We start from the raw sequence: 13,034 nt of genomic DNA, 5'->3' as shown, positions 1-13,034 counted from the left end.
ACTGATCCCTGAGGAACACCACTTTGAGTTTGCATGTTTTCTCCCTGTCTAAGTGGGTTTCCACCAGGTGCTCCGGTTTCCTCCCAGTCTAAAGATGTGTGGGTTAGGTGCATTGGCCATGCTAAATTACCCCTTAATGTCCTGGGATGTGTCTGTTAGAGGGATTAGTAGGGTAAATATATGGAGTTTTGGGGATAGGACCTGGGTGGGATTGTTGTTGGTGCAGACTCGATGGACCGAATGGCAGCCTCCTGCACCGTAGGGTTTCTATGATGGCAGGACAGGCCGTCTCATGTTTCTATTTCTTGTGAAATTGGCTTCCAAAGGATGACCATCTAAATGTAACCAACTGCGTGTTTAATGAGCAGACACACCAGTGATCTTCACCTCCATAACCTCACAGTGGAGGTAGCATGTGTGGCTGCATGTAGCCAGGCTGAGGTAGTGCTGGATTCAGAGTCCCAGATCAGAGGATTTCCTGCACGCTCTCACTGTCTACATCTCAGTATTGATCCTGGAGGAACGCCACTCATTTCAGCCCAACTAATCAAAGAAAGAACTTACATTTATTCAGTGCCTTTTGTGTCTTCAGGATGTCTCGGTATTGTGCAGCCAATGAAATACTATTTGAAGAGTAGCCACTGTTGTAATGCAGGGAAATGTGGCAGCCAATTTGCACACAGCAAGGTTCCACAAACACCAATGTGACGATGAGCAGATAGCCTACTTTTATTTTAAAAGTGTTGTTGGTTGAAGGTTTAAGGTTTATTTATTAGTCACTGCAATGAAGTTACTGTGAAAATCCTCTACTTGCCACGCTCTGGTGTCTGTTCGGGTACACTGAGGGAGAATTTAGCATGGCCAGTGCACCTAACCAGCACGTCTTTTGGACTGTGGGAGAAAACCAGAGCACCCGGAGGAAACCCACGCAGACATGGGGAGAATGTGCAGACTCCACACAGACAGTGACCCAAGCCGGGAATCGAACCTGGCTCCCTGGTGCTGAGAGGCAACAGTGCTAACCACTGTGCCACCGCGCAGACAATTATTGGCTAAGGTACCGGGAAAATTTATTTGCTCAACAATGACCTTTTATCGGAATTTCACTTGATTGGGGGCAAAATAATTTGGCACTTGGGGAGAATATGGTTCAACGAATGAAAGCCACATTGATATTTCTTTAAAGGCAAATTGCATTTGATGAACTTGACGGAGTTGTTTGATGAAGTAATGTAGAGGATGGATGATGGTACTGCTGCTGCAGAGGAGACTTTCTGGAGTTGTCGGAGGGATGAAAGATGTGAGACTAAAGAAACTGCCATTGCTCTCCTTAGGGGGGATTTGATAGAAGTGATCAAAATCTTGTTGGATGAATAAGAAGAATCTGTTTTCAGTGGCGGAAAGGTCGCTAACCAGCGGACACAGATTTGATATAATTGGTAAAAAGAGCAACATGAGGGGAAAATGCACAATGAGTTGTTCTGATCTGGAATACACTGGATGAAAGGGTGGTGAAATGGATTCAATAACAACTTTTAAAAGTGAATTCTACAACTACCAGAAAAGGAAAATAAAACAACTCCATGAAAGAGAAGAGTGGATCTAATATGATAGCTTTTTCAAAGAGCAGGCACAATAGGCTAAATTGAGTCCTCGTGTGATGTATCATTCTCTGATCTCGTCTCTTGTTCCACCAGAGGCCCAAACAGTCTAGACCACTGCTACACAAATATCAAACATGCCTACCGCTCTATCGCCCGCCCACACTTTGGTAAATCAGACCACAAGGCTGTGCTCCTGCTCCCGGCTTACAAGCAAAAACTGAAGTGGGAAAATCCATCAAAGAAAGTCATGCAATGTTGGTCTGAGGAATCGGATGATCTCCTACGGGGCTGCTTGGAGTCAGTGGACTGGTCAGTATTTAAAAACTCTGCGACCAGCCTGAACGAGTCTGCCACTACAGTAACTGACTTCATTAGTAAGTGTGCAGAAGACTGTGCCAAAGAAGCAAATCCGTGTGTTCCCCTACCGGAAACCATGGATGAACAGGGACATCCACTGCTTGCTGAAGTCCAGGTCTGAGGCGTTCAAGTCAGGCGACACTGACCTATACAAGAAAGCTAAGGAGATCCATCAAAGATGCCAAATGACAGTACCAGACCAAGCTGGAGTCCCAGGCTAGCCGCACCGACCCCTGCCGACTATGGCAAGGTCTGCAAGACATAACAGGTTACAAGATGAAGGCATGTAAAATCGCCGGCTCCAACGCACCCCTCCCTGATGAGCTCAATGCATTCTACGCCCATTTTGAGCAAGAGGTCAGCGAGAGCATACCCTGGAAGCCCTGAATGAACCTGTATCTGGGGTCACCATTGCAGATGTCAGAGCAGCGTTCTCGAAGGTCACCCCACGGAAAGCGACTGGCTCGGATGTACACTCCGATCCTGCGCAGATCAGCTGGCAGGGGTATTCACAGACATCTTCAACCTCTCTTTATAACAATCTGAGGTCCTATCTGCTTTAAGAAGATGACCATCCTCCCGGTACCTAAGAAAAACCGAGCAGCGTGCCTTAATGACTATCGTCCGGTGGCTCTGACATCCATCATTATGAAGTGCTTTGAAAGGCTATTCATGGCACAAATCAATTCCAGCCTCCAAGATAACCTGGATCCACTACAATTTACCTACCACCTCAACAGGTCCACAGCAAGCGCCATTCCCCTGGCCCTGCACTTAACCCTGGAACACCTAGATAACAAAGACACCTATTTACAGACTCCTATTTATTGACTACAGCTCAGCCTTCAACACCATTATTCCTACAAAACTCATCCCCAACCTCTCTGGCCTGGGGCTCGGCTCCTCCCTTTGCAACTGGATCGTGAACTTCCTAATTCACAGACCACAATCAGTAAGGATAGGCAACACCTCCACGATCATCCTCAACACAGCCCCACAAGGCTGTGTTCTCAGCCCCCCTACTATACTCCTTATACACCTATGACTGTGTGGCCAAATTTCCCTCCAATTCGATTTTCAAGTTTGCTGACGACACCACCATAGTGGGACAGATTTCAAGCAATTACGAGACAGAGTACAGGAATGAAATAGAGAATCTGGTGAGCTGGTGCAGCAACAATAAACTCCCTCTCAATGTCAACAAAAAAAAGAAGACTGTCATCAACTTCAGGAAGCGTAAAGGAGAACATGCCCCTGTCTACATCAATGGGGACAAAGTAGAAAGGGTCAAAAGTTTCAAGTTTTTAGGTATCCAGATTACCAACCTGTCCTGATTCCACCCCCCCCATGCCGAAACTATAGTTAAGAAAACCCACCAACGCCTCTACTTTCTCAGAAGACTAAGGAAATTTGGCATGTCACCTGCAACTCTCACCAACTTTTACAGATGCACCATAGAAAGCATTCTTTCTGGTTGTATCATAACTTGGTATGGCTCCTGCTCTGCCCAAGACTGCAAGGAACTACAAAAGGTCGTGAATGTAGCCCAATCCATCACACAAACCAGCCTCCCATCCATTGACTCTGTCTACACTTCCCCCAGCCTCGGCAAAGCAGCCAGCATAATTAAGGACGCCACGCACCCCGGACATTCTCTTTTCCACCTTCTTGCATCGGGGAAAAGATATGAAGTCTGAGGAAACATACTAACCGACTTGAGCAGCTTCTGCCCTGCTGCCGTCAGACTTTTGAATGGACTTACCTCGCAATAAGTTGATCTTTCTCTACACCCTAGCTATGAGTGTAACTCTACATTCTGCACTCTCTCGTTTCCTTCTCTATGCATGGTATGCTTTGTCTGTATAGCGCGCAAGAAACAATACTTTTCACTGAATGCTCATACAAGTGGTAATAAATCAAATCAGATCTCCCCTCCAATGTGCTGAAATTGTCTCCAATTCCAAGAGCCTTAATTTTAACTGGTAATTTCCAATGCAAATCCTTGTCAAATGCCTTCTGAAATCAGTGTGTGTGGCGTTCATTCATCCTCCTCTATTCCCATAGAGACTTTATCAAAGACCTCTGTTAGTTTAGTTAATCGTGAAGAATTTTTCATATCCTGCTAATTCCCCCTCCTCTGTGCTTGCTCTTCTCTTGTAGTATATTCTAACCATTTTCCCATTTGAATTATTAGCCTGCATTTCATTGGATTGTCTCCTTCTGATCTTTCAGAATTATCTGCAGATGGTCCAAATCTGGCAAACTGTAACCAATATCTCCTGAATTTCTTTGTCCATTTCTTTTAATATCCTAAGGTGGGACCTATCCAGGCTGTTTGTCTAGCTTCAATCCCATCGATGTAGGTATTAATATTGTATTCTTTCCCTGTAGCATTTTCTAAACTGACTACACATGATGTTGGTGGCACGGTGGTTAGCACTGCTGCCTCATGACTCCAGGGACCAGGTCCAATTCTGGCCTTGGATGACTGTAGGGTTTGCACATTCTCCCCACGTCTGCATGGTTTCCTCCAGATGCTCTGGTTTCCTCCCACAGTTCAAAGATGTGCAGGTTAGGTGGATTGGCCATGCTAAATTGCCACTTAGTGTCCAAAGATGTGTAGGTTAAGGGGATTAGCAGGATAAATGTGTGGGGTTACGGGGATGGGGCAGGGGATGGGGTGAGCCTGGATAAGATGCTCTGTCAGAGAGTTGGTACAGAGTTGATGGGCTGAATGGCGTCCTGCAATGTAGGAATTCTATGTTGTGATCCCCTTCTCTGTTGAAGATATTCATTTAATCTACCAAGTCATTATCCTTTGTTATTGTCATGCTTATGTCTGTTTTTGATAGGCCCACCTGTTCCTTGACCATTATTTTCCTGTGGAAAACTTTATCTCACATCTAAGGTTACCATTCACCCTCTCTGCTCTCATTATTTTCTGGGTGTCCATTTGTTGCTTTCTATAGTATTCACAGTCTTCAATCTTGCATTTAAACTTTTGCTGTTAGACAAACCTCATTTTCTTTAATGTTGGTTTATTTTCTTGTCAGATGAATGTTTTATAATCCACTCATTCTCTCTTGTAGGGTTGAGTATCTTTTATCTTTAAACGATTTAATAAATAGATTCCATTTTATACTTGACCTGTTACTCTCTTCCTAATCTGTATGCTGGTTAGCACATTTATCTCCTTCATCTTCATGCACATTACAATCCTTTTAAGTGGTCACCATCAGGAGCTTTATAAAAATCAGTGCAGCTTATAATTTCACCTGAGGAGATGCATCTTCCAAAACATGTAATCTTCCATCAGAGAGAGAATTTTAATCCGAAATAATTGAAAAGCGATTGATGTATGAATGGTCATTTGTTAAATACAATTGCGCAAAAGCTTCTAAACACTCGTAGATTGTTCGATATTCTATTTCTCCACTGATGTCCAGTATCGAGGATGCTTGGTTGTCGGTGATCCCTCGAAATCGCGGGTGATGTCCGTCAGTCTTGAGAGTCTTCAATTGACTGAGGAGCCTGACTCTGGATCCACAGGTTCTTCCACAGTAGGGGATGTTATGTGTGGGAGTGAAATTTGCAGCCCTGGGTTGGTTTCATTCTTCTTCTGCTATTGCTGTTCTGAGCCTCAAAGCGGCTTGCGCCTTGATGGACTAGGTGGAGCCATGCCGAGCAGTCCACAGTCCTCTTCTCCCAGTCAGTGGTGTTAATGCCTCTGTGCTTTAGGGCAACCTTGAGTGTATCCTTATACCTTGTCCTTTGACCACACTTGAGTGTTGGCCAACCAAAAGCAGGGAGAAGAGAACTTGTCAAGGAATCCATTTCTGGGCATGGGACGCAATGGTCTGTCCATTGGAGTTGGTTCCACAGGAACGGGGGCTTCAATGCTGTTAATTGCAGCATCATGGTGCATGCTGACATTGGTCCAGTGGTCCTTCCGTTTGATCCCCAATTCGACACAAGAACCACTGATGGAAGCTCTCCAGAATCTTAACATGGTGTCGATAGACAGTTCTGGTTTCGTTAGTCGAAGAGGGTGGTCAACACAATGGCCTTATAAACCAGGACCCTTGTTGACTTCCAAAGGTCCCTGTTGTCAAAGACACTTTGGCGCAGCTTGAAGTTGGTGCAAATAACTTGGTGCTAGACCTCTTCATCGATGGTAATCTCTTGGGAGAGGTGCTTGTCACAATATGGAACATACACCAGAATATACACATGCTCCAGAACCACCCCATCTACTTCAGTCGCACAGAAGATGCTCATTTGGCCTGGGAAAGGTTAGTGAAGGACCTTTGTCTTGGCAATGTTTAAAGATAGGCCAAACCTCTTAAAGGAAGCAATCAAGCATTCTTTGCACATCTTGTGCAGAGTGAGCCATTGTGCAGCAGTCATCCGCCAACTGAATGTTGTGGATGTCCATGGTGGTCAGTTTTGTTTTTGCCCAGAAGTGACCAAGGTTGAAAAGCTTGTTAATGCCATGGCAGTATTGCATTGTTTGAAATCTAAACCAGGCAACTTAACTCTGGTCAAAGCATTGCCCTGAAGAATGAACCAGCGAATACCTATCACTTGTTTTGTTTAGATGAAACAGACACAATGTGTGTTCATGTTCTTTCTGTCTACAAAGAACGGGGTTTTGTGTATGAATAAATGTAGCTTCCAGCACACGCAAATGGACTATACTAAGATCCTCACAGATAATCTTGAATTGGTTGTCATCTTAGTTTTTAGCCCGCTGAGGATTATTTAGCAAATGTTGTCCAATTGCAGAATCTCAATAATTTTGGACACTGTTTTGAGTTTAACAAGCATGGGCTGATTGGGTGCGGTCTGTATAGTCTGCTGGCATTCTTGCAGTCTGTCCTGATGAATGCAAGATAAATAGTGCAGAGTCTGTAGACAGCTTATCTCTCTTTATCAGCAATGCTCAAGTTCTGTACTGCCAAACAACTAGATGCAGAATGGTAGATGTATTTGGAAAGTTGTTGTATTGAGAAAGAAGTGTGGCTTGGGTTTGCAAAAGTAATTTATCTAATAATTGCAGTTGTAAACAGAATTGCAGAGTAGCTCAGTAGGTCAAATGACTTGCTCTTTTGTTGCCATTAATCAACTTCATTGCAAACAGATTGGTCCCTCATCTCGTCTGTGAGATCCCTTCCTCTACCTCAGATACTTGATATATCAGCTTTCTCCTGGTGCATCTAGAGAGAGGACGTGGGAGCAATCCCATTCTCCTGTATGGTGTGAAAGAAGTTCCTCCTGCAGTGAGAATTGGATATTTGAGCTGAATAGTTCCCCCTTCGCTACTGCTGTTTGGAAAATGGAGACTGTGATGATTCATATTTAATTTATTATTGTCACGTGTATTGGGATACAGTGAAAAGCATTGTTTCTTGCGCGCTCTACGGACAAAGCATACCGTTCATAGAATACATAAGGGAAAATGTACAGTAAGAAGTCTCAACACCAGTCCAACAGGTTTATTTGGAATCATGAGCTTTCAGAGTGCTGCTCCTTCATCAGGTGAGTGGACGTAGGTTCACAAACACGGCATATATAAGCAAAGACACAATCGCAAGGTAATTACAGATTGGAATGTGAAGAATGGTTGGAGTGCGAGTCTTTACAGGGGAAGGTTGGTGAATGTAGTGTTATAGTAGAGAAAGATCGGTTTAATATTTGATAGGTCCATTCAAAAGTCTGATGGCAGCAGGGAAGAAGCTGTTCCAGAGTTGGATTGAAGGTAAAACTGAGGCGCAAAGGACCCAAAAGGCAAGGGGTGAAGAAGCTGAAAAACAGAGAACTAAAAAAATGGAAGATTTGGATGCAGAGCATGAAAGACAACAGTTTGTGTTGATATAAACACTCCAAGCTGCCTCACAGGAGAGTAATCAAACAACGGATGCTGAGCTAAGGAAAGCAGTGTTTGGAGTGGCAAAGCAAAGTGGAAGGAGGGTAATGGAGTTCCATGTACACTCTCCCTCCTTTCTCACCCTTCCTTTCTTGCTGTCTTGTCTCATGTGCACAGAAGTAAGTGTAACAATAAGAGAAGTCTAAAAGCAAGCAGCTTGCCTTCTGGATTACCATCAGTGGTACACAACAAGGGGGGATGGAATTATTTAGTTAGCTGAAACATGTCATCAAAGCACAAATGTGCTAACAAATAGGGCTAAAACCACACACCTATACCACATTTTAAAACTGGATGTTCTTTTAAGTTTATTAAATTTGAATTTTTATGTTTGCATGTCTTGAAAAGATTACTGAAAACGACTCCTGCAGCACCTCATAGTTGTGTGATTGGGGTGTTTGTGAATGCTATACACTCGCTGCAGCTTGTTTCTTCCCTGCTCCTTGTACATTTTACTTGACTGTTTTGCTACAATCTACCTCATCCTTTGCCCATGAATACTCTAAGAATACAGTTGGTTATAGGACTGAATTGCTTCAGGCAGGATATGGCAAGACTTTCTACCGAATTATGTCATTCAGAATAGTGCTATTTATCTGTTGTCCAAGGACATCTGGGGTCTGGATTCAATTACTGTGGTCGTGTTTAGAAATTTCCATGCTGTGGGAAAATATCAGTGTGACGACTGGAGTCATTGCAGAGCCTGTTAGTTCAGGAACTGCAACATCGCGTCTTAAAGAAATATGATGGCTACATTCAAACCCTATTAATGAACAGGTTGAAGGGTACTGTTCAGTACAGTGACCCACCAACACTAGCTTGAGTGACTAGTGATTGGCAGAAGATGCCAACTTTGTCAGAAGTGCCCACATCTCCTGAATGAATTTCCTATCAACATGTCTTTGGGTAGTAATTCGGAGTTGACCTGGAGTTCATAAATTTGCCACTGCATTTCTTAAGTTTAAGATTTAAGACCAGGAAAGGCCTATGCAAAACTGCGTCTTGTCTGTACAGTATGCTAAAACTCCCAACCTAGAACTGCTATTTTGAACACGTCAACGTTTCTATTTCAGTTGTCTTGTCTGGCAGATGACTCAAAGCATTTATCAGTGTGTGTGAAATACAACATTCTAGGATATGATCTAAATTTATTTCTCTAGTTTATATTTGGGACCTTCGGTCCTAGTACAATTACTTGCTTTTCTGTAACTCTCAAACATAAAAATACATTTCAAAACACTTTGCATGAAGTTGCAAGGAGCGGTGAGTCTTCAGCTAAAGGCTCACCGCTCCTTGCAACTTCATGCAAAGGGTGTTAGTGTTGTGGGGGTAGGGGGTGGTGGAGGGGCAGGTGAGAAGCACATCAAAAGTGTTAATTGTATATTCAGCCACATGAAGAGATATTGGGTCAAAGGCTTCGTCAAAAAAGTAGGTTTTAAGGATTGCCTTAAAGGAGGAAAGCAGGTTAGAGAGGAGGAGCGGGTTAAGGAGGGTGTAGTCCTACAACTTTATCTTCTTTGCTACCACTGCCATAATAGGTGATTGCTAAAGGTTATAGGTCAAGGTCAAATTTATTCTTAGATCCTGTTTTTCTTCCCCTCACACAGGTAGAAGCCCTAACTCGTCAGCCCTCTGCCACTACGGTCCTTGCGGTGAGAGATTCTGAACTAGCCAAACTTCCTGAGGGAGCTCTGAACTCCATCAAGCGCAGGTATCCTCAGGTAAGAAAAGCACATCACTTCTGCGAGTCAGAATTTCCTGTTGATGCGTCATCACTTGGTGTCTAGATTCCCAAGTTGCACAAATGGCTTTTTCACATCACCGTGTGCATAAGCTTAGCCAACTGGCAGCATCTTCCAGTGAACGAGAGTTGAGAGAACCCTTTCGAATTACTAAGAGGTAACTCTAGGAAGTGTATACATGACTGTTCTTCATCTCTTCCCCCTACATCTCCTCACCAAAGGCTCTACCTAAGTCATAGAATCATCATAGAATCATAGAATCCCAACAGTACAGAAAGAGGCCATTCGGCCCATCAAGTCTGTACCGACCACAATCCCACCCAGGCCCTACTCTTGTAACCCCACACACTTAGACTAAGGGTGGGGGCCTAATTTGTCCAAAGGATCAGAAAATACTTGGTGCAGGAAGTCAGTTGGAACCACTTAGTAACATGTGATTGCCGGATCTTCCTTAAAATCTATTTACACTGAAAGAAATGAAGGAAAATCTATCCTCTCCTCGCAGCACACAGCAGTCTTCCCAGCACCAGCAGCACACAGCACTCTTCCCAGCGCCAGCAGCACACAGCAGTCTTCCCAGCACCAGCAGCACACAGCAGTCTTCCCAGCACCAGCAGCACACAGCAGTCTTCCCAGCGCCAGCAGCACACAGCAGTCTTCCCAGCACCAGCAGCACACAGCAATCTTCCCAGCACCACACAGCAGTCTTCCCAGCACCAGCAGCACACGGCAGTCTTCCCAGCACCAGCAGCACACAGCAGTCTTCCCAGCACCAGCAGCACACGGCAGTCTTCCCAGCACCAGCAGCACACGGCAGTCTTCCCAGCACCAGCAGCACACGGCAGTCTTCCCAGCACCAGCAGCACACGGCAGTCTTCCCAGCACCAGCAGCACACGGCAGTCTTCCCAGCACCAGCAGCACACAGCAGTCTTCCCAGCACCAGCAGCACACAGCAGTCTTCCCAGCACCAGCAGCACACAGCAGTCTTCCCAGCACCAGCAGCACACAGCAGTCTTCCCAGCACCAGAAGCACACAGCAGTCTTCCCAGCACCAGCAGCACACAGCAGTCTTCCCAGCACCAGCAGCACACAGCAGTCTTCCCAGCACCAGCAGCACACAGCAGTCTTCCCAGCACCAGAAGCACACAGCAGTCTTCTCAGCACCAGCAGCACACAGCAGCACACAGCAATCTTCCCAGCACCAGCAGCACACAGCAGCCTTCCCAGCACCAGCAGCACACAGCAGTCTTCCCAGCACACAGCAGTCTTCCTTAGCAACATGTCAGAATGATGCTGTCCATTTGCTTCATTTTGTTTTAATTGCTAGTCTTCACAAATGTTGTCATTTGTCTTTTACTCTGACAATTAAATATCACAGACACTAACCAAATTAAAACAGGAACTAGAAAATGCTGGAACCCAGACATTAAAATGCTAAATGCTGGAGAAAGCTTCCTTACCTAGACAGTGGTGAGAATGTGGAACTCACTACCACACAGACTGTTTGAGGCCAGTAGCATAGATGTATTTGTGAGCAAGTTAGATCAGAACATGAGGCAGCAAGGAATAGAGGATATGCTAATAGGATGAAGCAGGATGGGAGGATTCTGGTATTGAGCATAGCTGACAGGATGAGCTGATTGGGCTGAATGGCCTGTTTCTGTGCTGTATATTCTCTGAATAGAGAAAGCCTGTCAACATCTGAAAAGACTCGTTCCTCTTGCAGCTGTGTTTCTGCTGTCAAATTTGGGAAGGGGCTCCGCTGCCTTCCCTGTCCAGTTCCTGGGGCGGGATTTTCCAACTCGCTCGCCCTGAAACCGGAAAATCTCGCCCGTGGTCAACGGACCTTTCCATGGTGTGCCCCCTCGTCCGCTCCGATTCCCATGGCGAGTGGAACGGGAAAATTCGCCCCCTGATGTTTTTTGCTCTGAGCAGTTGTTCTGAAGGGGCTTTGCATCCAGTAATGATCCGAATAACATTTTTTCTATGTTGTAAGGTCTGATACGTACACTTGAACGTGGATTAAAGTTACCGAGTTCATTCTTGATTGAATTCTACATTTTAATTATCATTTTTTTAATTAGGCCTCAGTGCAGCTTTGATGGGTACCTTTTAGTATCTTAACAAAAGTGGTTGGCTGCTTGTTCATTACCATAGTTATTAAGGTCGGCAATGAGAAGCTGGTACCAACAAAGGTTAAAAGTTTTATTTGAATGATGCATGTGACATTTCTGGAGGCGTTCATTCAGCATACACAGCATGGGGCTTTGTTTCCCTGGTAACAGTGGAATGAGTCATCTCAGCTGAAAGCTGAACAGCCTCTCTTGTTATTTTGCTAAATAAGAGTGTTCAGAAAATGACAGGCACGTGTTCCAGAAATTTCCGTGCACACGGTTGAGATTGCCCTCGTCTTTGAGGGAGTAGATGTGGCCGCTTGACCCCTCTAGAGCTATGTTTGGTAGAGAAGCTGCAGTGTGCGAACCTGAAGAATCCCCCATGCTTTAGAACGTCAGGGAACACACGGCACACTGAAAAACAAGCCGGAGATGGAACTGGGACTGAGGGAATACTAGTGCACATTGAACCTATTTGATTTGGAGCGACTGAGAATGGCAGCACACTGTCTATCTCAACCCCAAATAGATTTAATGAGAATGGGCAACACACTGTGAATCTATTTGGGGTTGAGATAGACAATGAGAATGGACAGCAGACTGAAACTGAGCTAGAGGCAAAGGAATGGTGAGAGAATGGGAAATGGTTGTATTCAGGAGGACCGAGTGTCCTTGAATCACTGGAGGTTAACATGCAGGGTGCAGCAAGTAATTAGGAAGGCAAATGGTATGTTAACTTTTGTTGTAAAGAGATTGGAGCATAAGAGTAAACAAGTCTTACTCCAATGATATAGGGCTTTGATGGGACCACACGTAGAGCACTGTCTACAGTTTTGGTCTCCTTATCTAACGAAGGATGCATTAGCATCTGAGGGAGTAAAATGCAGGTTCACTAGCCTGACTCCTGGTGAATGAACGAGGCCTTTAATCCCTGAGTGAAAGGTGGGGAGTCTAGAACTTATGAGTCCCAGTCTAAGAAAAAGGACTGAGATGAAGAGAAATGTCTTCACTGGAAGTTTTTGAAATTTTGTACTGCAGAGAGCTGTGGATGGCCAGTTGTTGAATATATTCCAGAGAGAGATGAATAGGTTTGTAGGTAATAAGGAAATTAATTAGGAGATATGGAGGTAGAATGGGAAGGTGGAGTTAAGGTAAAATATCAGCCATTGGGTGGTAGAGCAGACTGGAAATATTGAATGGCCGCCTCCTATTTCTTAATTACATCTGGAAAGGAACTGTGAACATTATACATCCTCGGCTTCAACCCCAGTAACGGGAAGTATACTGTTT

General features: G+C 44.7%; 1 protein-coding gene across 1 annotated transcript in view; it reads left to right on the top strand.

Annotated features, from left to right (window-relative positions):
* Positions 1-13,034, top strand: part of pnpla7b (patatin-like phospholipase domain containing 7b) — a 320,408-nt gene that overhangs the window by 119,070 nt on the left and 188,304 nt on the right. The window contains exon 19 of the mRNA XM_078226670.1: positions 9,495-9,608. Coding sequence (XP_078082796.1) covers positions 9,495-9,608 — 114 coding nt within the window. The remainder of the gene's footprint in view (positions 1-9,494; positions 9,609-13,034) is intronic.

Source organism: Mustelus asterias, chromosome 13 (genome assembly GCF_964213995.1).
Source record: "Mustelus asterias chromosome 13, sMusAst1.hap1.1, whole genome shotgun sequence".
In the NCBI taxonomy this organism is placed as follows: domain Eukaryota; kingdom Metazoa; phylum Chordata; class Chondrichthyes; order Carcharhiniformes; family Triakidae; genus Mustelus; species Mustelus asterias.
The sequence above is the reverse complement of the archived record's forward strand: the minus strand, read 5'-3'. Positions and strand labels throughout refer to the sequence as shown.